This window comes from Entelurus aequoreus, linkage group LG02, assembly GCF_033978785.1.
Source record: "Entelurus aequoreus isolate RoL-2023_Sb linkage group LG02, RoL_Eaeq_v1.1, whole genome shotgun sequence".
In the NCBI taxonomy this organism is placed as follows: Eukaryota; Metazoa; Chordata; class Actinopteri; order Syngnathiformes; family Syngnathidae; genus Entelurus; species Entelurus aequoreus.
In genome coordinates, this window is record NC_084732.1 from 91,163,299 (window position 1) to 91,190,798 (window position 27,500).

General features: G+C 42.4%; 2 protein-coding genes and 1 pseudogene across 7 annotated transcripts in view; 2 read left to right on the forward strand and 1 right to left on the reverse strand.

Moving 5' to 3' along the window:
* The window catches only part of LOC133642563 (uncharacterized), a 9,126-nt pseudogene extending 8,623 nt beyond the window's left edge, over positions 1–503 (reverse strand).
* LOC133641018 (cell surface A33 antigen-like) lies at positions 409–14,968 on the forward strand. Of its 2 annotated transcripts, none has more exons than XM_062034815.1 (7): positions 409–670; positions 4,235–4,496; positions 4,571–4,787; positions 6,665–6,829; positions 10,360–10,476; positions 10,554–10,680; positions 13,687–14,968. In XM_062034815.1, the coding sequence occupies exons 2-7, from the start codon at positions 4,440–4,442 to the stop codon at positions 14,174–14,176; spliced, it is 1,173 nt and encodes a 390-aa protein (XP_061890799.1). In that variant the 5' UTR covers positions 409–670; positions 4,235–4,439; the 3' UTR covers positions 14,177–14,968. The 2 variants fall into 2 exon arrangements, with proteins under 2 accessions (XP_061890799.1, XP_061890789.1); XM_062034805.1 differs by having other exon boundaries at positions 4,330–4,496.
* Positions 14,969–23,896: 8,928 nt separating this feature from the next.
* LOC133641028 (lipolysis-stimulated lipoprotein receptor-like) overlaps positions 23,897–27,500 on the forward strand; it is a 56,140-nt gene continuing 52,536 nt past the window's right edge. For all 5 annotated transcript variants that reach the window (XM_062034842.1, XM_062034827.1, XM_062034861.1 and 2 more), the window contains exon 1: positions 23,897–24,071. In XM_062034842.1, coding sequence (XP_061890826.1) covers positions 23,954–24,071 — 118 coding nt within the window. In that variant the 5' untranslated portion in view covers positions 23,897–23,953. The remainder of the gene's footprint in view (positions 24,072–27,500) is intronic.

Consider the following 27,500-nt stretch of genomic DNA (forward strand, 5'->3'; position numbering starts at 1 on the left):
CAACACACTCACAGACAGTATGTATGAATATGGACCATCTTTGATTTATGAGCTCCAATAAATCATCTGAACTGAGAATAAGTTTTCATACTCCTGCTTTGAAGCAGCAATGATGTCATGAAATGTTCCAACAGTAAAGTAAGTTGTCAGGGAGACTGAGATCTTAAACAAATCCTTTCTCAGTTGACTAAAAACACCTTCTAGTTGAACCGGTCTGACAGGTTGAAACACTCCTGCTTCCAAACAGTCGTCTTCTATTCGGTTGTTTTTATTTCTCATTCTCTGCGGTTGTCGTCCAACAATAATTCCTTTTTATTCCTTATTCCTCATTGTGATGAGCAAACGGACATAAATATGAACCTTCATGTCTAATTCCAAAGGAGTGTCTGTCACCTTTATGGAGGAGAGGACAGGCCCAAACAGGTCGGGTGGGCGGGACAAGAATGTCACCTCTCCAGCAGGCCCTCTTGTGATTGGCTCACGGCGCTGTCACTCAACGGCATGATCGAGGGCGCGCCCAGGAGAGACGCGCAAAGTCACGTCGAAAGGGTTTCCATCCAAATGTGCGACTTTGTCTACTTTTGACTTCTCCTTCACGCACAAAGATAGATTCTTATGATCTTTGTGGCCATGAAGACAAACATGTTGACCTTCACTCTTCTGTGTCTGAGTAAGTAGTAATTCATGTTCTACTTTGCCACACCTGTCTGATTGTCTGATTGTCGGCGTCATTTCTTCAGCGCTCGGACCGGGATAATGGCGTGTGTATTTAATAATAACACATTGCCAGACAAAGTGTTGCATTATTCATCTGTTAAAAGTTTTTTGGGGATTGTTTTGTCCATTTTACAGTCTCTTAGCTAGCTAAAAGTGCTAGCTAGCATTGTGGCGAATTGCTAATATTGGGCGTGTCGCTGCCGGGGTCCTTTGCGCATGCGCTGAATCAGCAACTTCCGCTCCCCACTTGGCGGTATTTTTTCAAAATATACACATTTTACTCTTCTTTTTATGTTTTAACAGTTCGCGAAATTATCTACTGATAACCTGAAATATTTGGAAAAAAATAAATTATTAAAATTGGAAGCTGCCCTTTTTATTCTCGCTTTGTTAAAGTTAAAGTACCAATGATTGTCACACACACACTAGGTGTGGCGAAATTATTCTCTGCATTTGACCCATCACCCTTGATCACCCCCTGGTTGATGAGGTGAGCAGTGAGCAGCAGCGGTGGCCGCGCCCGGGAATCATTTTTGGTGATTTTAACCCCCAATTCCAACCCTTGATGCTGAGTGTCAAGCAGGGAGGTAATGGCTCCCATTTTTATAGTCTTTGGTATGACTCGGCCGGGTTTTGAACTCACAACCTACCCATCTCAGGGTGGACACTCCAACCACTAGGCCACTGAGTAGGTCCCCTTTGATACAAGGGGACATATTTAATTGCCCTCACTAAATAAGCTTAAATTTCATGTTAATAATTAAGAATGATTTTTGCTATCCAACACTTTGAACGCACGTAATTTTGTTATTAAATTGACCAAACAACAACAAACAAAATAATGCACTTGCAATACAAATTCAATAACTGACAGGTTGAAAAATGTACATATTGTTTAAGAATAAAACAAACACAATCCACTGTGCAAACAAAACCCGTAAAATAAACTACAAGTAAAAATAATAGAGACAATTCAAATTTAAAAGAGTAAAACCACTACAACAAACCGTGTTTATTGGGAAAAAAAAAAATATATTTATTAAAGAGAGACAATCGCTTGAGGGCTTCTTAAATGTTTTAAGATGTAACTAATCATTTCAAATCATTAATCCATTGAGAGCAATTGGGTTTCACTTATAAATAAATGTACTTTTTATGTTTGTTCCAAGCAACAGAATGATATTAACAAAACATTTTAGGTTGCTGTCTTTAATAATGTAATATCTGCTGTAGTTATCTTCTCCCAAAATAAATGTACTGTCTCATTCTAAAAATAAATGTGTTCTATATCAGTGTTTTTCAACCTTTTCTGAGCCGAGGCACATTTTTTTCATTGAAAAAATTCGGAGGCACACCACCAGCAGAAAACATTAAAAAATGAAACCCAGCAGCCGATATTGACAATAAAAAGTCGTTCTCGCAATTGTTGGATATGAATTCCAACCATAACCAAGCATGCATCACCATAGCTCTTGTCTCAAAGTAGGTGTACTGTCTCCACCTGTCACATCACACCCTGACTTATTTGGACTTTTTTGCTGTTTTCCTGTGTGTAGTGTTTTAGTTGTAGTTTTTTGCTCCTATTTTTTTGGTGATTGTCATGTCATCTACGGATGTACTTTGTGGACGCCGTCTGCTCCACACACTGTAAGTCTTTCCTGTCGTCCAGCATTCTGTTTTTGTTTACTTTACAGCCAGTTTAGTTTTAGTTCTGCATAGCCTTCCCTAAGCTTCAATGCCTTTTCTTAGCGGCACTCACCTTTTGTTTATTTTTGGTTTAAGCATTAGATGCCTTTTTACCTGCAAACCATAGTCATCGTTCCCGACATCTACAAAGCAATTAGCTACCTACTGGTATGGAAGAGTATTACACGGTTACTTTGCCGAGCTCTAGACAGTACAGACACTCAACAACGGCACATTTACGGATTATAATTACTGGTTTGCAAAAAATGTTTTTAATCCAATTAGGTGAAATGACATCATCTGCCTTGGTGAGCAGTTGCAATGTATGTAAGAGTCCAGTCCATGGGGAATCCAGCAGAGGGTCGTAGGAGGTCTTCTTCCGTGTAGTCAAGTCAACAACCCTTGAAAGGTAGTCCAGTGGAACAGCTAGCACTTCTCCAGAGATGATCTGTGACCACCGGGTATACTCTCAAGACACGAGACGGGGACAGCGCTTAAAAGAAAAGCGGCAGGTCAACTGCTCTTAGCTGGGTCTATTTAAAAAGCGAGAGCACTAACTGGCTGATATAAATTCTTGTTGGATGTTACAGAAAGTATGAGAATGTGCGAGCTGCTGCCTGCTCTTCTTATAATAATTTCCCATTGGTCAAAATATTTTAACAAAGGTTGGATTTTTGGCAGCGATATTTTCTGTATCGCCTTCATGTCCATCATATCTGTCGCGTTATCAGCTTGAATCGCAGAACACGAAACACGCCGTGCTCCTTTAATCATCCCGCGTGTTGTGGACGGAGGCGGGTCTTGCAGTGCCAAAAACAAACAAAACCGAACCGGTAAGACACCTGGAAAGAAGGACAAAAACTGGATTTTCTGGTCAAAAAATGGAAGTTTTGAAAGCCAAGCAGAAGAGATATAGTGGGTATACCAATTATTTATTGTTTAATACTTGTATCATGTGTTTATATATTATATCCGGGCTGTGGAGCGCTCCATTGTTTAAGCCGCACCCCCCAAATTTTAGAAGAAAGAAAGCTGCAGATATATACTGGTATGAAGTTGTTTCCAAACAGTGTCTGTAACAGGGCAGTAAAACGGCTGTTCAAACAAAACAGAAGTCATGGTCATGGAACCACTATCTGCGTAAGCTAGCTCTCCAATCTGCTAAACATACTCAATAACTTCACAGTGACGTTTTGGTGAATTTACTAAGGAATTTGTGAAACCGAAACAACACAAAAAGATTGCCATTGTAAGTTAATAATACTAACACACAAACTCGTAGACGTGTTAGCATATTAGCTAATGCTAACAACGCTAGCTTGTGTACATTATGATAGCACATACAAATGTGCATGAAAACATTTAAACAGACCTCACACACGGGACGGTTTAGTAAGTATGAATTGTTCTAGTTGTATTGTTAAATTGACAAACGTAGACTTGGAGTGATAAATGAAGAATCCATACAAGTAGAAACGCTATGGACGAATAGTAAACTAAACGGAATACACTTCTGGTTCAAGGCACGAAACAAGAAGTACATTTTCAACCTGCCGCACCTTCAGTGAGCGCCGTAGCACAAACAATAACACACCTTGTCAGCGTCTCTGCCGGTGTTACATGCAAACTATTTGTTGAATGCGAAACATTATCTTAGCAAACATAAGCTGCACCATTTTATTAGCCGCCGGGTTCAAAGCATAGGAAAATAGTAGCAGCTTATAGTCAGAAAAATATCAGATGTGGTTGATGTGATATACGTCACAATGCCAAATATCGGTAGGGATAATGGGTCGGTGTTTAGTCCTTTATTGACGCATATTATGTCCAGGTGTTTGGGGGCCATATAAAACAATGTGGTGGTTCAGGTGTGGCCCCTGACAGCGGTGTACTGAAGCAATAATGAGGGTGTGTCCATCGTGGCAGTGGTGCCAGGAGTCGGTGCTTTGCAAGTCAACATCCCAAATGCCCAGTACGAGTTTGCCAGAGGAGACAACATCACGCTGCCATGCTCCTTCGAACCCAAAGCTCCCGGCATGCCCGACGTCATCGTCCAATGGTCCGTGGACGATTTGGAACCTGACGGCCAACGGGTCTGTGCTTGCCCACTTTTCTTTTTACAGAAGACAACTTCTGCTGTTAACCTTTCTGACGTTTGTTCCCTCAGAAATCCATCGTCACCCATTATTCTTACAGAAATGAGACCAACATCAAGGCCGCCTATGAGAAGCGGGTCTTCCTGGATGTGGACGTGGCCTCCAGAAAGGCCGACCTGAGACTCTTCTCAATCCGACTGGAAGACAACAAAGAGTTTGAGTGTCGCATCAACATCCCTGGTGACGACGAGGGCAAGCCAGCTGCCACCACTCGCCTGGTGGTCCTAGGTAAACACTGTTTTGTTGGATGTAGGGTTGTACGGTATACCGCTACTAGTATGGTATCACGGTACAATTAATCAAAAACAGAACTATACTCTGTTTGAAAAGTACCGGTTCCCCATTTTTTATTTTTTATTTTTAATGGGCATGGCTAGGGATGATGTTTAATAAGAAATTATCGAGTTCGAACCCATTATCGAATCCTCTTATCGAACCGATTCCTTATTGATTCTCTTATCGAATCCAGATAGGTTGTTGTATATGGAAAAAAACACAATATTTGGTTTGACAAAAGCTCACTTTTATTTTATAAGAAAAAAATAAAATAAATAAATAAATATTGACTGTTACCCTCCAAAAAAAATAAAAAAATAAAATATTGACTGTTGTTACCCAAAGTATATTAAGTGGGATTTTTCAGAAAAACAAATATATACAGTAACACAAAAACAACCTGTCTCTGTGATCACTATAGGTGTATAAATAATAATATAGTGTTAAATAAAATCAGTCCCTTGGGCACAAAACTGAAAATAATACAGCTCTCCAAAAAGTGCACTTCTGCTGCTATTGGAACATACTAACTACACACACAGGCAGACAGCTAACAAACAATCCAAGACGTCTAATAAAGTTCCAAAGCAGATTAATCCATTTAGGCTCTTTATTGTTGTTGATCTTGCTTTGTCTTTTCCTATCTTTACTTTGGTCTTGCACTGGACTATTATTTTTTTTTTTTAAACTGAAATACACACAATGACAGCTATGTGATTCAATGAACATACTGAAATGTAATACACAATATGTCAATATTAGCTTCACACAAATATACAGTACTATCATCAAACAAATACTTCTGAGTGTTGAAACTATTTCGATGGTGGAAATATACGACTGGCAGCCATTTTAAGTCCTCAAAACATCCATTGAAACAGTGCACAAAAATCGTTTTTCAATAAACATCTTAGTATCAAATGTAACCACTTTCCACCTTAATATGGAGTTACATAAACAAGTTAAACAGTTTACTTACAGGCTTGTAAGAGCTAACACAACTTGTCTACTTCTCAATCGTCTCAACCCGGAAGTGCCCAAACTAATGACGCGTAGTATTTTCATATCGCCACAAGGTGTCAGTAAGAGTCTACAATCAAATGGGCATAACATTGCCGTCCCACAGGGCATTTCCTGTGGGAAGGGATTCGTTCCCAGGGATTTGAATAAAGAACCAACTCTTTTTCTTTACTATAGTGGCCTCGATAACGGGAACCGGTTCTCAAAAAGGGATTCGAGTCCATGAAATCGGTTCTTTTCTAATCGAACAACCGGGAGAACCGATTTCGAACATCATCCCTAGTCATGACAGCGCGTCGTCACGTGGTGACATTGCTGGTTTTACCAGCAGAGGAGCATGTTGGGCAGTGCACACACACAGAGTACTTACAAGCAGACACAGTGTGTAGACAGAAAAGGGAGAATGGATGCATTTTGGTGTAAAAAGTAAAGATAAAGGTGAAGTTATAACACTGAAACACCCTCAGGAAGAGGTGCTTTAAGACATGGCTAGCTAGCTAGCGGCTAACATCCATCCGCAGTCAGCAGTGTTTTGATTGATTGATTGATTGAGAAGTTTATTGACATCTTAAAGAATGTAATCCATGTAATGCTTTAAAAAGGCAAATGGATGGCACAAAAACATTTTGACGAATATTTGGTCCAAAACAAGATAGGGAAAGTGAGGCATGTACATGTTGCAGGAGTGTTTGGTTGCATAGTGCTTCACGTAGTCATCACAAACGCCGCTGTGAGCCTGAACATGACAAGTGCTATAGAAATGATTGAATTACTATAATTACAATAACTTCTCAATTGTTGATTTGTAGTCGCTCCCTCCACGCCCATCTGTGCCATCCAAGGAAAAGCCGAGTACGGGCAGAACATCAACCTGACGTGCAAGTCCGAGGAGGGCTCGCCGCCACCCACCTATGAGTGGACCAGTCTTGATACCAGGAAAGTTCCTCACATCAAAAGCCCAAGAACGACCAGCAGTAAGTATCCATCTTCCAAAATGGTGGCACACACTTTGGGGTCACATGACTTTGATGATACAGTATTCAAAACTAGGGCTGGGCAGCCTCAGTCAGGGGGAGGGGGAGGGGACACAGAATTTTGGATTGTGACTGCAGTACCATTTCTGGCCACCATATTACATATGGCACCTTTAAAGCACGTCTTGATTCATTTACACAATTACTATGCTTTGACTTAAAATACAGCACGGTGGAACACGGGTTAGTGCATGTGCCTCACAATACCAAGGTCCTGAGTAGTCCCGAGTTCGATCCCGGGCTCGGGGTCTTTCTGTGTGGAGTTTGCATGTTCTCCCCGTGACTGCGTGGGTTCTACTCCGGCTTCCTCCAAAGACATGCACCTGGGGATAGGCCCCTCCCACCTCCAAAAACATGCACCTGGGGATAGGCCCCTCCCACCTCCAAAGACCTGCACCTGGGGATAGGCCCCTCCCACCTCCAAAGACATGCACCTGGGGATAGGCCCCTCCCACCTCCAAAGACATGCACCTGGGGATAGGTTGATTGGCAACACTAAATGGTCCCTAGTGTGTGAATGTTGTCTATCTATCTGTGTTGGCCCTGTGATGAGGTGGTGACTTGTCCAGGGTGTACCCCGCCTTCTGCCCAAATGAAGCTGAGATAGGCTCCAGCACCCCCCCGCAACCCCGAAAGGGACAAGCGGTAGAAAATGGATGGATGGATGTACTTAAAATACTGGTCAAAATTGTCCAAAAGATGTATTGCACCAGTAAATGTGAGGGTTTTTGATGTAATTAACAAATATTTGATGAAACTCTATTTGAAAGAAAAAGCAAACACTCTGCGGTGGTCAAATAAATGTAAAAGGTTAAAAACAAACTGGAAAAACGACATTTTATTGCGATTGTTATTTAAAAGTGTTGTTATTGCGATTGTTATTATGTAACTTTTTGTGGTTTATTCCTCACTAAGTTTTATGCAGGGTTTTTAAACGGTACTCAAAGTGGTGCAATACTCCTGTTTTCAAATGAAATGAATTGAATAATTGTGTAATTAGCCGCAATTGCAATATGAATCCAAATGGTCGTGATTATTGTTTTTGCCCTATTGATAACTTTGATCGGGCCCTTCACCAGGGGGGTCGGGAAACAATAGACTTGCACTAATATTGGTATACATGGCTTGGAACAGTGTTTTTCAACCCTTTTTGAGCCAAGGCACATGTTTGCGTTGAAAGAATGCGGAGGCACACCACCAGCGGAAATCATTAAAAAACGAAACTGAGTTGACAGTAAAAAGTCGTTGTTGGATATGACTTTAAAGCATAACCAAGCATGCATCACTATAGCTCTTGTCTCAAAGTAGGTGTACTGTCACCACCTGTCACATCACACCCTGGCTTATTTGGACTTTTTTGCTGTTTTCCTGTGTGTAGTGTTTTACTTCTTGTCTTGCGCTCCTATTCTGGTATTTTCCTGTAGCAGTTTCATGTCTTCCTTTGAGCGATATTTCCCAATCAAGCAATCAAGAATATTTCAGTTGTTTTTATCCTTCTTTGTGGGGACATTGTTGATTGTCATGTCATGTTCGGATGTACTTTGCGGACGCCGTCTTTGCTCCACAGTAAGTCTTTGCTGTCGTCCAGCATTCTGTTTTTGTTTACTTTGTAGCCAGTTCAGTTTTAGTTTTGTTCTGCTTAGCCTTCCTTAAAGGCCTACTGAAATGAAAATGTTTTATTTAAACGGGAATAGCAGATCCATTCTATGTGTCATACTTGATCATTTCGCGATATTGCCATATTTTTGCTGAAAGGATTTAGTATAGAACGACGATAAAGTTCGCAACTTTTGGTCGCTGATTAAAAAAAGATTCGGACCGAGAAAGCGACGATTACCCCATTAATTTGAGCGATGATGAAAGATTCGTGGATGAGGAACGTTAGAGTGAAGGACTAGAGTGTAGTGCAGGGTGTATCTTTTTTCGCTCTGACTGTAACTTAGGTACAAGGGTTCATTGGATTCCACACTTTCTCCTTTTTCTATTGTGGATCACGGATTTGTATTTTAAACCACCTCGAATATTATATCCTCTTGAAAATGACAGTCGAGAACGCGAAATGGACATTCACAGTGACTTTTATCTCCACGACAATACATCGGTGAAGCTCTTTAGGTACGGAGCTAACGTGATAGCATCAGGCTCAAATGCAGATAGAAACACAATTTTAAAAAACCCTGACTGGAAGGATAGACAGAAGATCAACAATACTATTAAACCATGAACATGTAAATACCCGGTTAATAATTTCCAGCTTGGCGGATCTTAACAATTGAAGCTAACTTAGCTACGGAGCTAACGTGATAGCATCAGACTCAAATGCAGATAGAAACACAATTTAAAAAAACCCTGACTGGAAGGATAGACAGAAGATCAACAATACTATTAAACCATGAACATGTAAATACACGGTTAATAATTTCCAGCATGGCGAAGCTTAACAATTGAAGCTAACTTAGCTACGAAGTGGCGGCGGCGGCGGGCGTTGTAGCTTTCGACGACACCCCGGCCGCCATCAGACTCGGCAAGAAACATATATTTCCCCAAAGTTACGTACGTGACATGCACATAGCGACACGCATGTACGGGCAAGCGATCAAATGTTTGGAAGCCAAAGCTGTACTCACGGTAGCGCGTCTGCTATCCAGCTCAAACACAACATAACCTCCTGGTGTTGGTGTTGCTGTAGCCCGCCGCTAATACACCGATCGCACCTACAACTTTCTTCTTTGCAGTCTCCATTGTCCATTAAACAAATTGCAAAAGATTCACCAACACAGATGTCCACAATACTGTAGAATTTTTCGATGAAAACAGAGCAGTTTGTATGGTGACACATTGGGTCCGAATACTTCCGTTGCCGTCGTGACGTCACGCGCATACGTCATCATACAAAGACGTTTTCAAGCGGAAGTGTGGCGGGAAATTTAAAATGTCACTTTATAAGTTAACCCGGCCGTATTGGCATGTGTTGCAATGTTAAGATTTCATCATTGATATATAAACTATCAGACTGCGTGGTCGCTAGTAGTGGCTTTCAGTAGGCCTTTAAGCTTCATTGCCTTTTCTTAGGGGCACTCACCTTTTGTTTATTTTTGGTTTAAGCAATATACACCTTTTTACCTGCACTCTGCCTCCCGCTGTTTCCGACATCTACAAAGCAATTAGCTACCTGCTGCCACCTACTGATATGGAAGAGTATTACACGGTTACTCTGCACCGACACTCAACAACAACACATCATTTGCAGACTATAATTACTGGTTTGCAAAAAACATTTTTAACCCAAAGAGGTGAAATTAGATCATCTCCCACGGCACACCAGACTGTATCACACGGCACACTAGTGTGCGGCGGCACGGTGGTTGAAAAACACTGGCTTGGAAAACGTAGACAAGCCCTGTTGTTGTTTAGCAAACATCTCTTTGTTAGCACGTCTGGAGTTGAACATGTTGTCTCCTCCACGCCAGGGGGCGGAGTCATGTCTCTGTTCAACATCACCAAGGAAACGTCGGGATATTACACCTGCACGTCCAGCAACAAGATTCGCTCCGCCAGCTGCAACGTCACGCTTTCCGTCATGCCACGTGAGAGAAGCACCTGGTCCTTAAAAGTCTCTGGGAACGTCCCTCGCACCGACTCTTCGCTCTTCCGCCCCGCACAGGGTCCATGAACATCGGCTCCACCGCAGGAATCATCGCAGGAGTCGTGGCAGCTCTCATCATCCTCGCCGTCGTCATCTACTGCTGCTGTTGCCGCAAGAAGAAGGAGGAGGAGGAATACGCAATGGGGTAAGACACTTCATCGCCATTTCAGGGTTAGGGTTGAAGGGTTAGGGTTAGAGACCCTAACCCTTGGGTCGATGCGGGTTGAAGGAGACGTTCCTTTTAAAGAGCCCTTGTTATTATAGTTAGTTTTTCAGCATTGTCAGTCCGTGTCACACGAAGACGCAGCCCTGGCCTCCATGGCATGCAGTCACAAGCGTCTGAATGAAGGACATTTATCCACAAAAGTATTGAGAAACTGCAGATGCTGCGTTTCTACTGACACAACAAACTGTTGCTTGCTAGTGACAGTCACAACTATGGTACCAGGCTGGCCCTAAGAGGTGCTCTCACCCGTCCAAACCCAAAAGTGATGTTTTGAAAAAGACTGTTGTGTATAGAATAATAATAACAATAATGGATTTTATATGTAAAAGCACTTTACATTGAGCAAACAACCTCAAAGTGCTACAGTGTATTAAAGAATAAAAAGATAATTAAAAAAAGATACAAATAAAAACTAGCACAGCCTAATAGCTAGAACTAGCACACATATATCTAAAAAAAAAAGGCTTTTTTAAAAGCATCCACAGTCTGTGGTGCCCTCAGGTGGTCAGGGAGAGCGTTCCACAGACTGGGAGCGGCGGAGTGGGTCCCATTGTTCGGAGCTTTGTCCTCGGAGGTTGGAGGAGGTTAGCCTGTCCGGAGCGGAGGTGTCGTGTGGAGGATTTGGGGGTGAGCAGTTCTTTGAGGTAGAGGGGGGGCATTGAAGTTAGCAGGGAGACTTTGTATTCAAACCTGAGTGGAACAGGAAGCCAGTGAAGGGATTTGAGAACTATAGGGCAATCACTTACTGGAATCCACTTCCACAATATCTGGTATCAATCACCAGCATAGTGGGTGTTAAGAATAGACTAAGAGGAGAAGTATTGCGGAAAGAGATTATTCTAGATTGTACCTAATGTCATGACTAGGGATGATGTTTAAAAAGAAATTATCGAGTTCGAGCCCATTATCGAATCCTCTTATCGAACCGATTCCTTATCGATTCCAGATAGGTTGTTGTATATGAAAGAAAACACAATATTTGGTTTAACAAAAGCTCACTTTTATTTTATAAGAATAAAGTAAATAAATAAATATTGACTGTTGCCCTCCTAATAGAATAAATAAATATTGACTGTTGTTACCCAAAGTATATTAAGTAGGATTTTTCAGAAAAACAAATAACAACCTGTCTCTGTGATCACTATAGGTGTATAAATAATAATATAGTGTTAAATAAAATCAGTCCCTTGGGCACAAAACTGAAAATAATACAGCTCTCCAAAAAGTGCACTTCTGCTGCTATTGGAACATACTAACTACACACACTATGACACTAAGAACACCACAGTCATCAATCAACAATTCTTCACCCTTACATGAGAGCGAAGCCTGGCAATAATTGCATATTGCCTGTTCTGCCCTCACTATTCGTGTTGAGGTTATACAGCTAGGCAGACAGCTAACAAACAATCCAAAGCAGATTCATCCATTTAGGCTCTTTATTGTTGTTGATCTTGCTTTGTCTTTTCCTATCTTTACTTTTGTCTTGCACTGGACTGTTTTGTTTTTTTTTAAACTGAAATACACACAATGACAGCTATGTGATTCAATGAACATACTGAAATGTAATACACAATATGTCAATATTAGCTTCACACAAATATACAGTACTATCATCAAACAAATACTTCTGAGTGTTGAAACTATTTCGATGGTGGAAATACACGACTGGCAGCCATTTTAAGTCCTCGAAACATCCATTGAAACAGTGCACAAAAATCGTTTTTCAATAAACATCTTAGTATCAAATGTAACCACTTTCCACCTTAATATGGAGTTACATAAACAAGTTAAACAGTTTACTTACAGACTTATCTTTTCCAAGGCTTGTAAGAGCTAACACAACTTGTCTACTTCTCAATTGTCTCAACCCGGAAGTGCCCAAACTAATGACGCGTAGTATTTTCATATCGCCACAAGGTGTCTGTAAGAGTCTACAATCAAATGGGCATAACATTGCCGTCCCACAGGGCATTTCCTGTGGGAAGGGATTCGTTCTCAGGGATTCGAATAAAGAACCAACTCTTTTTCTTTACTATAGTGGCCTCGATAACGGGAACCGGTTCTCAAAAAGGGATTTGAGTCCATGGAAACGGTTCTTTTCTTATCGAACAACTGGGAGAACCGGTTTCGAACATCATCCCTAGTCATGACTGGTTTTATTGATTATTGACTATCTTATTGATTATGGGACAAGCAGTAGAAAATGGATAGATGGTACTTTTTCGTCACTTATTGTTTGTCTTTGGTACACTAATGTGTATATTATAGACCATTGGTTCTTTGTTTTATTTTTGCAAAAATATATATTTATATATACATTTTGATATTGCTCTTTTTATCTTTGGTATGAACATTATTATGTAAACTCCAAGTTGTTGTTTTTTGTTCTTTGTTCTTGCTATTTTTGTATTACAACATTTTACTATTGATCATGTTGTACTGCATTGTAATCTTTTGTTTTGTGATTGTGTGATGTTCTTTTACCTGGACCCCAGGAATGTTCTTTTACCTGGACCCCAGGAATGTTCTTTTACCTGGACCCCAGGAATGTTCTTTTACCTGGACCCCAGGAATGTTCTTTTACCTGGACCCCAGGAATGTTCTTTTACCTGGACCCCAGGAAGAATAGTCTCCACTGCGGTGTTAGACTAGTGGGATCCTTGATAAACTCAACTGGACAGTCCAACATTTCACTTGGTTTCAACGAAAGATGTCCAAATGTTTTTGTAGTTTCAGTGCAGCTTTGTAGTAATACAAAGGTCACATGACGCTGCTGTGAAGGTCACATGACGCTGCTGTGAAGGTCACATGACGCTGCTGTGAAGGTCACATGACGCTGCTGTGAAGGTCACATGACGCTGCTGTGAAGGTCACATGACGCTGCTGTGAAGGTCACATGACGCTGCCGTGTTCACTTTGCAGAGTTCGTGAGGAAGGCCCCCCCGACAAAGAACCAGACAGGAATGGCGAGGGAGCCAACGACAGACGTATCGACGACGACGATCGCTCCGATGTGAGGGCGCCCCTTCGTGACCGGCCCGAGGGGCGAGGCCAACGCGACCCCAGCCCCCGCCGGGACCGCGACGACCGCTACAGCGACTACGATGACGGCCGCAGCGACTACACCGACCGCCGCAGCGACTACACCGACCGCCGCAGCGACTACGCAGACCGCCGCGAGCACTACGACGACGACCGTCGCAGCGACTACGCCGACGACCGTCGCAGCGACTACGCCAACTCCCGCGAGCGGTACGACGACCGCCTAGAGCGCCACGCTCAGGACCGCCACCCCAACGCCGAACGAGACGCTCGCTACCGCGACGACGCTCGCTACGACGAACCTTACGACGACCGTGACGCGCCCCCCGTCCCGTCCAAAAAGCCGCCAAGAAGAGACTACGATGAGTAAGCCACTCGGGTTTATTGACCGCCGTCCTCCATCTTGTTTTTCCACCCCCGAGGACTTTTACGCCATGTTGCACGCACGGCGGGCCCCGCCTCCTTTTGCAGGAAAAAGTTGATTAATCCCAGCCCCTTCCTGCTCCGCCACTGATAACAAATATAACGGCACATTTCACGCGGAAACATTTGCTATTTGATCTTTTCATAAATGTCTTGTTTTGCATCCCAAATAACTGTAAATGAGGTCCAAAACAAATTGGGTTTGAGTCAAATAGTTTGACATAATTCAAGTGTTAAGGGGCAGGGGGGGGGGCCACATTTGATCTAGGAGCGGCCCTGCTTGTCAGACTGCATGCTAGGAGTGGACGTAGCTTCCTTCAAAGTGCCACTAGAGTAGACCTCTTGTTTTTATTCATTCTCTCTTTGACGTGTTACAGCTGTGTTTTATAGGGAATAATGACCTTAGCTGTACTTCTCCATCTTCTTCTGCTTATGCACAGTCAGGTCGCGGGGGCAGCAGCCAAAGCAAAGACGCTGTAGTTACAGTATGTCCCATATGTTCATATCTCATCAATCAATGTGTCATGTACAGGCTTTTTACTTCCATACGACATTACGCTCTTTTTGCCTCCATTTTAAAAAAAATTGTGTGTAGGTTTTTACTTTGGCTGAACATTGATGTACTGCAAATGTTTTCAAAGTATTGCAGTATCTTTAGCTTTGCTGTCAGTTGTGCTTGCTGTTTGTCCAACAATGTACTGTATTGCAATATAATAAATCATCTATTCTGAAGAATGAACGTGAGAGGACGGTGCCTCGCCTCAAATAGTGTAATTCCCGTACAGAGTACTATTTGTGCGCCTTTATTGTGAAAATCATCTGCAGGAGAAAATGTATATTTGTTAGCTTGATGCTAGCCTTGCGGCGTCCTGTTACGCTACATACTACAATATACGTACGTACATATTTTTTAAGTAGCAATGATTGTCATGTATGTATATATACACTATATTGCCAAAAGATAGTGGATGACTGACAAGAGGGTTCACTTTGTTTCTTTCATTTCGCTACAGAACAAAAACACCTCGTTCTGTGTGTCGTAATACACTATATTGCCAAAAGTATTTGTCCACCTGCCTTGACTCACATATGAAGTTGAAGTGCCATCCCATTCCTAACCCATAGGGGTCAATATGACCTTTTGCAGCTATTCAAGCTTCAACTCTTCTAGGAAGGCTGTCCACAAGGTTGCGGAGTGTGTTTATATCTTCTGGGAAGGCTGTCCACAAGGTTGCGGAGTGTGTTTATATATCTTCTGGGAAGGCTGTCCACAAGGTTGCGGAGTGTGTTTATATCTTCTGGGAAGGCTGTCCACAAGGTTGCAGAGTGTGTCTATATCTTCTGGGAAGGCTGTCCACAAGGTTGCGGAGTGTGTTCATATCTTCTGGGAAGGCTGTCCACAAGGTTGCGGAGTGTGTTTATATCTTCTGGGAAGGCTGTCCACAAGGTTGCGGAGTGTGTTTATATCTTCTGGGAAGGCTGTCCACAAGGTTGCAGAGTGTGTTTATATCTTCTGGGAAGGCTGTCCACAAGGTTACAGAGTGTGTTTATATCTTCTGGGAAGGCTGTCCACAAGGTTGCGGAGTGTGTTTATATCTTCTGGGAAGGCTGTCCACAAGGTTACAGAGTGTGTTTATATCTTCTGGGAAGGCTGTCCACAAGGTTGCGGAGTGTGTTTATATCTTCTGGGAAGGCTGTCCACAAGGTTGCGGAGTGTGTTTATATCTTCTGGGAAGGCTGTCCACAAGGTTGCGGAGTGTGTTTATATATCTTCTGGGAAGGCTGTCCACAAGGTTGCGGAGTGTGTTCATATCTTCTGGGAAGGCTGTCCACAAGGTTGCGGAGTGTGTTTATATATCTTCTGGGAAGGCTGTCCACAAGGTTGCGGAGTGTGTTTATATCTTCTGGGAAGGCTGTCCACAAGGTTGCGGAGTGTGTTTATATCTTCTGGGAAGGCTGTCCACAAGGTTGCAGAGTGTGTTTATATCTTCTGGGAAGGCTGTCCACAAGGTTGCGGAGTGTGTTTATAGCAATTTTCTTCCAAAAGTGCATTGGTGAGGTCACACGCTGATGTTGGTGGAGAAGGCCTGGCTCTCAGTCTCCCTTCTAATTCATCCCAAAGGTGTTATATGGGGTTCAGGTCAGGACTCTGTGCAGGCCAGTCAAGTACATCCACGCCAGACTCTGTCATCCATGTCTTTATGGACCTTGCTTTGTGTTGGAAGAGGAAGGGGCCCGCTCCAAACTGTTCCCACAAGGTTGGGAGCGTGGAATTGTCCGAAATGTTTCAAAGTTCCTTTCACTGGAACTAAGGGGCCAAGCCCAACTCCTGAAAATCAACCCCACACCATAATTCCTCCTCCACCAAATGTCACACTCGGCACAATGCAGTGAGAAATGTAGCGTTGTCCTGGCAACCTCCAAAGCCAGACTGCTCCATCAGATGTAAAAGTGTGATTCATCAGTCCAGAGAAGGTGTGTCCACTGCTCTAGAGTCCAGTGGTGATGTCCTTTACACCACTGCATCCCACACTTTGCATTGGACTTGGTGATGTATGGCTTAGATGCAGCTGCTCGGCCATGGAAAGCCATTCCATGAAGCTCTCTGCGTACTGTACGTGGGCTAATTGGAAGGTGACATGAAGTTTGTAGCTGTGTAGCAAGTCTTTGCACTATGCTGACCTCTCTGTCACTTTACCTGGCCTACCACTTTGCACTATGTTGACCTCTCTGTCACTTTACCTGGCCTACCACTTTGCACTATGCTGACCTCTCTGGCACTTTACCTGGCCTACCACTTTGCACTATGCTGACCTCTCTGGCACTTTACCTGGCCTACCACTTTGCACTATGCTGACCTCTGTCACTTGACCTGGCCTACCACTTTGCACTATGCTGACCTCTCTGTCACTTTACCTGGCCTACCACTTTGCACTATGCTGACCTCTCTGTCACTTTACCTGGCCTACCACTTTGCACTATGCTGACCTCTCTGGCACTTTACCTGGCCTACCACTTTGCACTATGCTGACCTCTCTGTCACTTTACCTGGCCTACCACTTTGCACTATGCTGACCTCTCTGGCACTTTACCTGGCCTACCACTTTGCACTATGCTGACCTCTCTGTCACTTTACCTGGCCTACCACTTTGCACTATGCTGACCTCTCTGTCACTTTACCTGGCCTACCACTTTGCACTATGCTGACCTCTCTGTCACTTGACCTGGCCTACCACTTTGCACTATGCTGACCTCTCTGGCACTTGACCTGGCCTACCACTTTGCACTATGCTGACCTCTCTGTCACTTGACCTGGCCTACCACTTTGCACTATGCTGACCTCTCTGTCACTTGACCTGGCCTACCACTTTGCACTATGCTGACCTCTCTGTCACTTGACCTGGCCTACCACTTTGCACTATGCTGACCTCTCTGGCACTTTACCTGGCCTACCACTTTGCACTATGCTGACCTCTCTGTCACTTTACCTGGCCTACCACTTTGCACTATGCTGACCTCTCTGGCACTTTACCTGGCCTACCACTTTGCACTATGCTGACCTCTCTGTCACTTTACCTGGCCTACCACTTTGCACTATGCTGACCTCTCTGGCACTTTACCTGGCCTACCACTTTGCACTATGCTGACCTCTCTGGCACTTTACCTGGCCTACCACTTTGCACTATGCTGACCTCTCTGTCACTTTACCTGGCCTACCACTTTGCACTATGCTGACCTCTCTGTCACTTTACCTGGCCTACCACTTTGCACTATGCTGACCTCTCTGGCACTTTACCTGGCCTACCACTTTGCACTATGCTGACCTCTCTGGCACTTTACCTGGCCTACCACTTTGCACTATGCTGACCTCTCTGTCACTTGACCTGGCCTACCACTTTGCACTATGCTGACCTCTCTGGCACTTTACCTGGCCTACCACTTTGCACTATGCTGACCTCTCTGTCACTTTACCTGGCCTACCACTTTGCACTATGCTGACCTCTCTGGCACTTTACCTGGCCTACCACTTTGCACTATGCTGACCTCTCTGTCACTTTACCTGGCCTACCACTTTGCACTATGCTGACCTCTCTGGCACTTTACCTGGCCTACCACTTTGCACTATGCTGACCTCTCTGGCACTTTACCTGGCCTACCACTTTGCACTATGCTGACCTCTCTGTCACTTTACCTGGCCTACCACTTTGCACTATGCTGACCTCTCTGGCACTTTACCTGGCCTACCACTTTGCACTATGCTGACCTCTCTGGCACTTTACCTGGCCTACCACTTTGCACTATGCTGACCTCTCTGTCACTTTACCTGGCCTACCACTTTGCACTATGCTGACCTCTCTGTCACTTTACCTGGCCTACCACTTTGCACTATGCTGACCTCTCTGGCACTTTACCTGGCCTACCACTTTGCACTATGCTGACCTCTCTGGCACTTTACCTGGCCTACCACTTTGCACTATGCTGACCTCTCTGTCACTTGACCTGGCCTACCACTTTGCACTATGCTGACCTCTCTGGCACTTTACCTGGCCTACCACTTTGCACTATGCTGACCTCTCTGGCACTTTACCTGGCCTACCACTTTGCACTATGCTGACCTCTCTGGCACTTTACCTGGCCTACCACTTTGCACTATGCTGACCTCTCTGTCACTTTACCTGGCCTACCACTTTGCACTATGCTGACCTCTCTGGCACTTTACCTGGCCTACCACTTTGCACTATGCTGACCTCTCTGTCACTTTACCTGGCCTACCACTTTGCACTATGCTGACCTCTCTGGCACTTTACCTGGCCTACCACTTTGCACTATGCTGACCTCTCTGGCACTTTACCTGGCCTACCACTTTGCACTATGCTGACCTCTCTGGCACTTTACCTGGCCTACCACTTTGCACTATGCTGACCTCTCTGTCACTTTACCTGGCCTACCACTTTGCACTATGCTGACCTCTCTGGCACTTTACCTGGCCTACCACTTTGCACTATGCTGACCTCTCTGGCACTTTACCTGGCCTACCACTTTGCACTATGCTGACCTCTCTGGCACTTTACCTGGCCTACCACTTTGCACTATGCTGACCTCTCTGTCACTTTACCTGGCCTACCACTTTGCACTATGCTGACCTCTCTGGCACTTTACCTGGCCTACCACTTTGCACTATGCTGACCTCTCTGTCACTTTACCTGGCCTACCACTTTGCACTATGCTGACCTCTCTGTCACTTTACCTGGCCTACCACTTTGCACTATGCTGACCTCTCTGTCACTTTACCTGGCCTACCACTTTGCACTATGCTGACCTCTCTGTCACTTTACCTGGCCTACCACTTTGCACTATGCTGACCTCTCTGGCACTTTACCTGGCCTACCACTTTGCACTATGCTGACCTCTCTGGCACTTTACCTGGCCTACCACTTTGCACTATGCTGACCTCTCTGTCACTTTACCTGGCCTACCACTTTGCACTATGCTGACCTCTCTGGCACTTTACCTGGCCTACCACTTTGCACTATGCTGACCTCTCTGTCACTTTACCTGGCCTACCACTTTGCACTATGCTGACCTCTCTGTCACTTTACCTGGCCTACCACTTTGCACTATGCTGACCTCTCTGGCACTTTACCTGGCCTACCACTTTGCACTATGCTGACCTCTCTGTCACTTTACCTGGCCTACCACTTTGCACTATGCTGACCTCTCTGTCACTTTACCTGGCCTACCACTTTGCACTATGCTGACCTCTCTGGCACTTTACCTGGCCTACCACTTTGCACTATGCTGACCTCTCTGTCACTTTACCTGGCCTACCACTTTGCACTATGCTGACCTCTCTGTCACTTTACCTGGCCTACCACTTTGCACTATGCTGACCTCTCTGTCACTTTACCTGGCCTACCACTTCCTGGCTGACTTGCTGTTGTTCCCAAACTCTTCACTGTTCTTATAATAAAGTTCACTTTGGAATATTTAGGAGTGAGGACTGGATTTGTTGCACAGGTGGCATCCTATGACAGTTCCACGCTGGAAATCACTGAAAGCGGCCCGTTCTTTCACACATGTTTGTAGAAACAGTCTCCATGCCTAAGTGCTTGATTTGATACACCAGGCCAAGTGATTAGTGATTGTCATCATTTGGATGGCTGGACAAATACTTTTGTCAATATAGTGTATGTTCATATTTGTATGTTAGTCTACATAGATGTACAGTATATAATGTATGTTTTGATTTTAATCTTTGAAATGTTGAAACAAGGTGCAATACTAGTTTTAGCCTGTAAGCTATTAGTTAAATATCATTCACATCCGGCAGGTGGCGGTAATGCACCAATTCAGTTTGCATCCGCCGGAAGCATCAAAGAAGAAGAAAGTTTTTCAATACAAGACGTCACACTTTGCTCACAGCAGGTAAGAAATATTGATTTAATTGTTATTTTGACTGATGTTAGGTAAGAAATATTGATTTAATTGTTATTTTGACTGATGTTAGGTAAGAAATATTAATTTAATTGTTACTTTGACTGATGTTAACTAACAAATATTGATTTAATTGTTATTTTGACTGATGTTAACTAACAAATATTGATTTAATTGTTTTTTTGACTGAAGTTAACTAACAAATGTTGATTTAATTGTTATCTTGACTGAAGTTAACTAACAACTATTGACTTAATTGTTATTTTGACTGATGTTAGGTAACAAATATGGATTTAATTGTTATTTTGACTGAATTTAACTAACAACTATTGACTTAATTGTTTTTTTGACTGATGTTAACTAACAAATATTGATTTAATTGTTATTTTGACTGAAGTTAACTAACAAATATTGACTTAATTGTTATTTTGACTGAAGTTAACTAACAAATATTGATTTAATTGTTTTTTTGACTGATGTTAACTAACAAATATTGATTTAATTGTTATTTTGACTGAAGTTAGCCAACAAATGTTGATTTAATTGTTATCTTGACTGAAGTTAACTAACAACTATTGACTTAATTGTTATTTTGACTGATGTTAGGTAACAAATATGGATTTAATTGTTATTTTGACTGATGTTTGCTAACAAATATTGACTTAATTATTTCTACTGATGTTAGGTAATAAATATTGATTTAATTGTTAGCTAACATCAGTCAAAATAACAATTAAATGAATATTTGTTAGCTAACATCAGTCAGAATAACAAATATTGACTTAGTTGTTATTTTGACTGATGTTAACTAACAAATATTGACGTAATTTTTGGCCACATAACATCTGACCACAGAACTTTCCTCCAGAAGGTCTTATATTTGTCCATGTGATGTCAGATGAAACATTGTAAAGTGCAGACAGCCATGACGTCATCTTCTTTACACGTGTACGTACACTTTTGACCACCACTGTATATTTGTGTCATGTACAGACTTTTAGTTCTATACAATTATGTTGATGATTATTAAGAGTATCATTAAGAAAATGGATGGATGGGTTTCATTAATTTTATTATGAATATAGTTTTAATCAACTTCTTTTATTTTAGTATAATTTAACATTTATTATTATTCATGACAGGCGGTAGAAAATGGATGAAAGGTACTTTTTCTGTCAACTTTGGTCACATTCCAAACATGGACGCGGTTCTACTGCGACCGTGGGAATAAAACAAATACATTTGTGAAAGTATTGCAGTATCGGTGCTTTGCTGACTGTCCTACTGTACAATGTACTGTATTGCACCTGAAATATTATATAAGCGATCATCTGGGGAAAACACCGCCATTCTGATTAATGAACACTAGAGGGCAGTGTCTCCCCTCTAATAGTGTCAAACTGACGCCATCGTTCCCATAGCAATACACTATTTGTGTGCTCTAATTGTGAAAATACACAGCAAGAAATATGTACATTTGTTGGCGAAAGTACAATTGTTGTGTTCTTATTGTGAAATACCCCGCAGGAAGAGACGGCATTCTCGCAAGGTTCCGTCAGCACGCTGGAGTACAATCGTTAATCTCTTATTGTGAAAATCCCTGGCAGGAAGAGTGTAAATGTGCGAGCTTGATGCTATCCCGCAGTGTACGGTTATGTAGCGGCAAGTACGTCGTGGTACAATTGTTATACTCTTATTGTGAAAATCCCTTGAAGGAAGTGTGTTAATATGCCAGCTTGATGCTATCCTGAAGTGTCCCGCTATGTAGCAGCAAGTACTCCGTGGTATAATCGTTAATCTCTTATTGTGAAAATCCCTGGCAGGAAGAGTGTAAAAGTGCCAGCTTGGCGCAGCAGCAAGTACTCTGAGGTACAATTGTTAATCTCTTATTGTGAAAATCCCTTGCAGGAAGAGTGTAAAAGTGCCAGCTTGACGCAGCAGCAAGTACTCCGTGGTACAATCGTTAATCTCTTATTGTGAAAATCCCCTGGCAGGAAGAGTGTAAAAGTGCCAGCTTGACGCAGTGTCCCGCTGTGTAGCAGCAAGTACTGCGTGGTACAATCTTTAATCTCTTATTGTGAAAATCCCTGGCAGGAAGAGTGTAAAAGTGCCAGCTTGACGCAGTGTCCCGCTATGTAGCAGCAAGTACTCCGTGGTACAATCGTTAATCTCTTATTGTGAAAATCCCCTGCAGGAAGAGTGTAAAAGTGCCAGCTTGACGCAGCAGCAAGTACTCCGTGGTACAATCGTTAATCTCTTATTGTGAAAATCCCCTGCCGGAAGAGTGTAAAAGTGCCAGCTTGACGCAGTGTCCCGCTATGTAGCAGCAAGTACTCCGCGGTACAATCGTTAATCTCTTATTGTGAAAATCCCCGGCAGGAAGAGTGTAAAAGTGCCAGCTTGACGCAGCAGCAAGTACTCCGTGGTACAATCGTTAATCTCTTATTGTGAAAATCCCCTGCAGGAAGAGTGTAAAGGTGCTAGCTTGACGCAGTGTCCCGCTATGTAGCAGCAAGTACTGCGTGGTACAATCGTTAATCTCTTATTGTGAAAATCCCCTGCAGGAAGAGTGTAAAGGTGCTAGCTTGACGCAGTGTCCCGCTATGTAGCAGCAAGTACTGCGTGGTACAATCGTTAATCTCTTATTGTGAAAATCCCCTGCAGGAAGAGTGTAAAAGTGCCAGCTTGACGCAGCAGCAAGTACTCCGTGGTACAATCGTTAATCTCTTATTGTGAAAATCCCCTGCCGGAAGAGTGTAAAAGTGCCAGCTTGACGCAGTGTCCCGCTATGTAGCAGCAAGTACTCCGCGGTACAATCGTTAATCTCTTATTGTGAAAATCCCCGGCAGGAAGAGTGTAAAAGTGCCAGCTTGACGCAGCAGCAAGTACTCCGTGGTACAATCGTTAATCTCTTATTGTGAAAATCCCCTGCAGGAAGAGTGTAAAGGTGCTAGCTTGACGCAGTGTCCCGCTATGTAGCAGCAAGTACTGCGTGGTACAATCGTTAATCTCTTATTGTGAAAATCCCCTGCAGGAAGAGTGTAAAGGTGCTAGCTTGACGCAGTGTCCCGCTATGTAGCAGCAAGTACTGCGTGGTACAATCGTTAATCTCTTATTGTGAAAATCCCCTGCAGGAAGAGTGTAAAAGTGCCAGCTTGATGTAGCAGCAAGTACTGCGTGGTACAATCGTTAATCTCTTATTGTGAAAATCCCCTGCAGGAAGAGTGTAAAAGTGCCAGCTTGATGTAGCAGCAAGTACTCCGAGGAGTAAAACAAGAACGATTAAAGGATGAAACGAAAGCGAAAGGACCGTCCAAACTTCCATTTGGATGAAATAGGACTTGACTCCAGCGAGTGGAACATGTTTTGGATGGGAAAGTGTTGGATGTTAATCGTTGTTTTGGCCGGTAAGTGACTATAAAGAGCAGGTTCACAAAGTCTCTTCAAGTCCAACTTTGATTAGATTCATCATTTCAGCACGAATAGTCTCAAAGTGTCTGATTACATGTAGTCAGGAAAGAAGGAAAACAGTGGAATTATGTCGCTAAATGAACTTTTATATCTGGCCATCATGACTTTAATACTCTTATTTTGTAGATAAAAGGACTTTGATGCTACACAATAATGTCAATAACTGATTGTTGTCATTATTGTACTCAAAGTAGTGTAAAATTAAACAATACTATATTATCTTACTACAATTTACACTTTATACATATTGTGTACTTTATACATATGAATACTACGCAGGTACACGACATATAATATATAATAAGCAAGTGTTGTAATATTACATCAGCCCACACATTTATTAAAGTATGTTGTAGTAAAGTCATAAAATATTTGTTTGATCCAACATCAAAGTCTTTCTTTTTGTTGCTGAAGAAGTTTTATTTTATATTTTTATGTACAAACCCCGTTTCCATATGAGTTGGTAAATGGTGTTAGATGTAAATATAAACAGAATACAATGATTTGTGAATCCTTTTCAAGCCATATTCAGTTGAATATGCTACAAAGACAACATATTTGCAAATAATAACGAACTTAGAATTTCATGGCTGCAACACGTGCCAAAGTAGTTGTGAAAGGGCATGTTCACCACTGTGTTACATGGCCTTTCCTTTGAACAACACTCAGTAAAGGTTTGGGAAGTGAGGAGACACATTTTTGAAGTGGAATTCTTTCCCATTCTTGCTTGATGTACAGCTTAAGTTGTTCAACAGTCCGGGGGTCTCCCTTCTCACATTGCAGGGGCCACACATTTTCAATGTCTGGACTACAGGCAGGCCAGTCTAGTACCTGCACTCTTTTACTATGAAGCCACGTTGATGTAACACGTGGCTTGGCATTGTCTTGCTGAAATAAGCAGGGGCGTCCATGATAACAACATATGTTGCTCCAAAAGCTGTATGTACCTTTCAGCATTAATGGTGCCTTCACAGATGAGTAAGTTACCCATGTCTTGACCACTAATACACCCCCATACCATCACACATGCTGCCTTTTACACTTTGCGCCTAGAACAATCCGGATGGTTCTTTTCCTCTTTCTGACGTCCACAGTTTCCAAAAACAATTTGAAATGTGGACTCGTCAGACCACAGAACACTTTTCCACTTTGTATCAGTCCATCTTAGATGAGCTCAGGCCCAGCCAAGCCGACAGCGTTTCTGGGTGTTGTTGATAAAACGGTTTTCGCCTTGCATAGGAGAGTTTTAACTTGCACTTACAGATGTAGCGACCAACTGTAGTTACTGACAGTGGCTTTCTGAAGTGCCCATGTGGTGATATCCTTTACACACTGATGTGGCTTGTTGATGCAGTACAGCCTGAGGGATGGAAGGTCACGGGCTTAGCTGCTTACCTGCAGTGATTTCTCCACATTCTCTTTGATGATATTACGGAGCGTAGATGGTGAAATCCCTAAATTCCTTGCAATAGCTGCTTGAGAAAGGTTGTTCTTAAACTGTTCAAGAATTTGCTCAGGCATTTGTTGACAAAGTGGTGACCCTCGCCCCATCCTTGTTTGTGAATGACTGAGCATTTCATGGAATCTACTTTTATACCCAATCATGGCACCCACCTGTTCCCAATTAGCCTGCACACCTGTGGGATGTTCCAAATAAGTGTTTGATGAGCATTCCTCAACTTTATCAGTATTTATTGCCACCTTTCACAACTTCTTTGTCACGTGTTGCTGCCATCAAATTATAAACTTAATGATTATTTGCACACAAAAAACTGTTTATGAGTTAGAACATGAAATATGTTGTCTTTGTAGCATATTCAACTGAATATGGCTTGAAAAGGATTTGCAAATCATTGTATTCTGTTTATATTTACATCTAACACTACTATCATTTACCAAATAAGTAGAGTACATGAGTCATTTTATACTTTTTAACCTCGCAATCATGGCTGTCGTTACTTAGCGCCATGGTAAAAGTATGCTAGCTGTCGCGTGTTGACTTGCTAACATTACAATGCTAATGTTTTTTTTGTTTTGCCTGCAATTTAGCACATTTGATGCGTTTTGACCAAATTGTTGATTTTGTGGCCTTAAAAGTATGCTAGTTGTTCCCCTGTTAGCACGGAAACGTTAGCATTTTATGTTAGCATTTCAGCTTTATCTGTACTTTTTAGTCTAATAATCATGGATTCCGTTACCAAATAAGTAGAGTACATGAGTCATTTTATACTTTTTAAACTCGCAATCATGGCTGTCGTTACTTAGCGCCGTGGTAAAAGTATGCTCGCCGTCACATGTTGACATGCTAACATTACAGTGTTAATGTTTGTTTTGCTTGCAATTTAGCACATTTGATGCGTTTTGACCAAATTGTTGATTTTGTTGCCTTAAAAGTATGCTAGTTGTTCCCCTGTTAGCATGGAAACGTTAGCATTTTATGTTAGCATTTCAGCTAACACTTTTTAGTTAAATAATCATGGATTCCGTGACTTAACGCCATCTTAGAAGTCTGCTAGCTGTTCCACCGTCAGCATGCTAACTTTGTATGCTAGCCGTCACATGTTGACATGCTAACATTACAATGCTAATGGTTTTTTTTTTTTGCCTGCGTTTTGACCAAATTGTTGATTTTGTTGCCTTAAAAGTATGCTAGTTGTTCCCCTGTTAGCATGGAAATGTTAGCATTTTATGTTAGCATTTCAGCTTTATCTGTACTTTTTAGTCTAATAATCATGGATTCCGTTACCAAATAAGTAGAGTACATGAGTCATTTTATACTTTTTAACCTCGCAATCATGGCTGTCGTTACTTAGCGCCGTGGTAAAAGTATGCTCGCTGTCACATGTTGACATGCTAACATTACAATGCTAATGTTTGTTTTGCTTGCAATTTAGCACATTTGATGCGTTTTGACCAAATTGTTGATTTTGTTGCCTTAAAAGTATGCTAGTTGTTCCCCTGTTAGCATGGAAACGTTAGCATTTTATGTTAGCATTTCAGATAACACTTTTTAGTTAAATAATCATGGATTCCGTGACGTAATGCCATCTTAGAATAGAAGTCTGCTAGCTGTTCCACCGTCAGCATGCTAACTTTGTATGCTAGCCGTCACATGTTGACATGCTAACATTACAATGCTAATGTTTTTTTTTTTGCCTGCGTTTTGACCAAATTGTTGATTTTGTTGCCTTAAAAGTATGCTAGTTGTTCCCCTGTTAGCATGGAAACGTTAGCATTTTATGTTAGCATTTCAGCTTTATCCGTACTTTTTAGTCTAATAATCATGGATTCCGTGACTTGACGCCATCTTAGAAGTCTGCTAGCTGTTCCACCGTCAGCACGCTAACTTTGTATGCTAGCCGTCA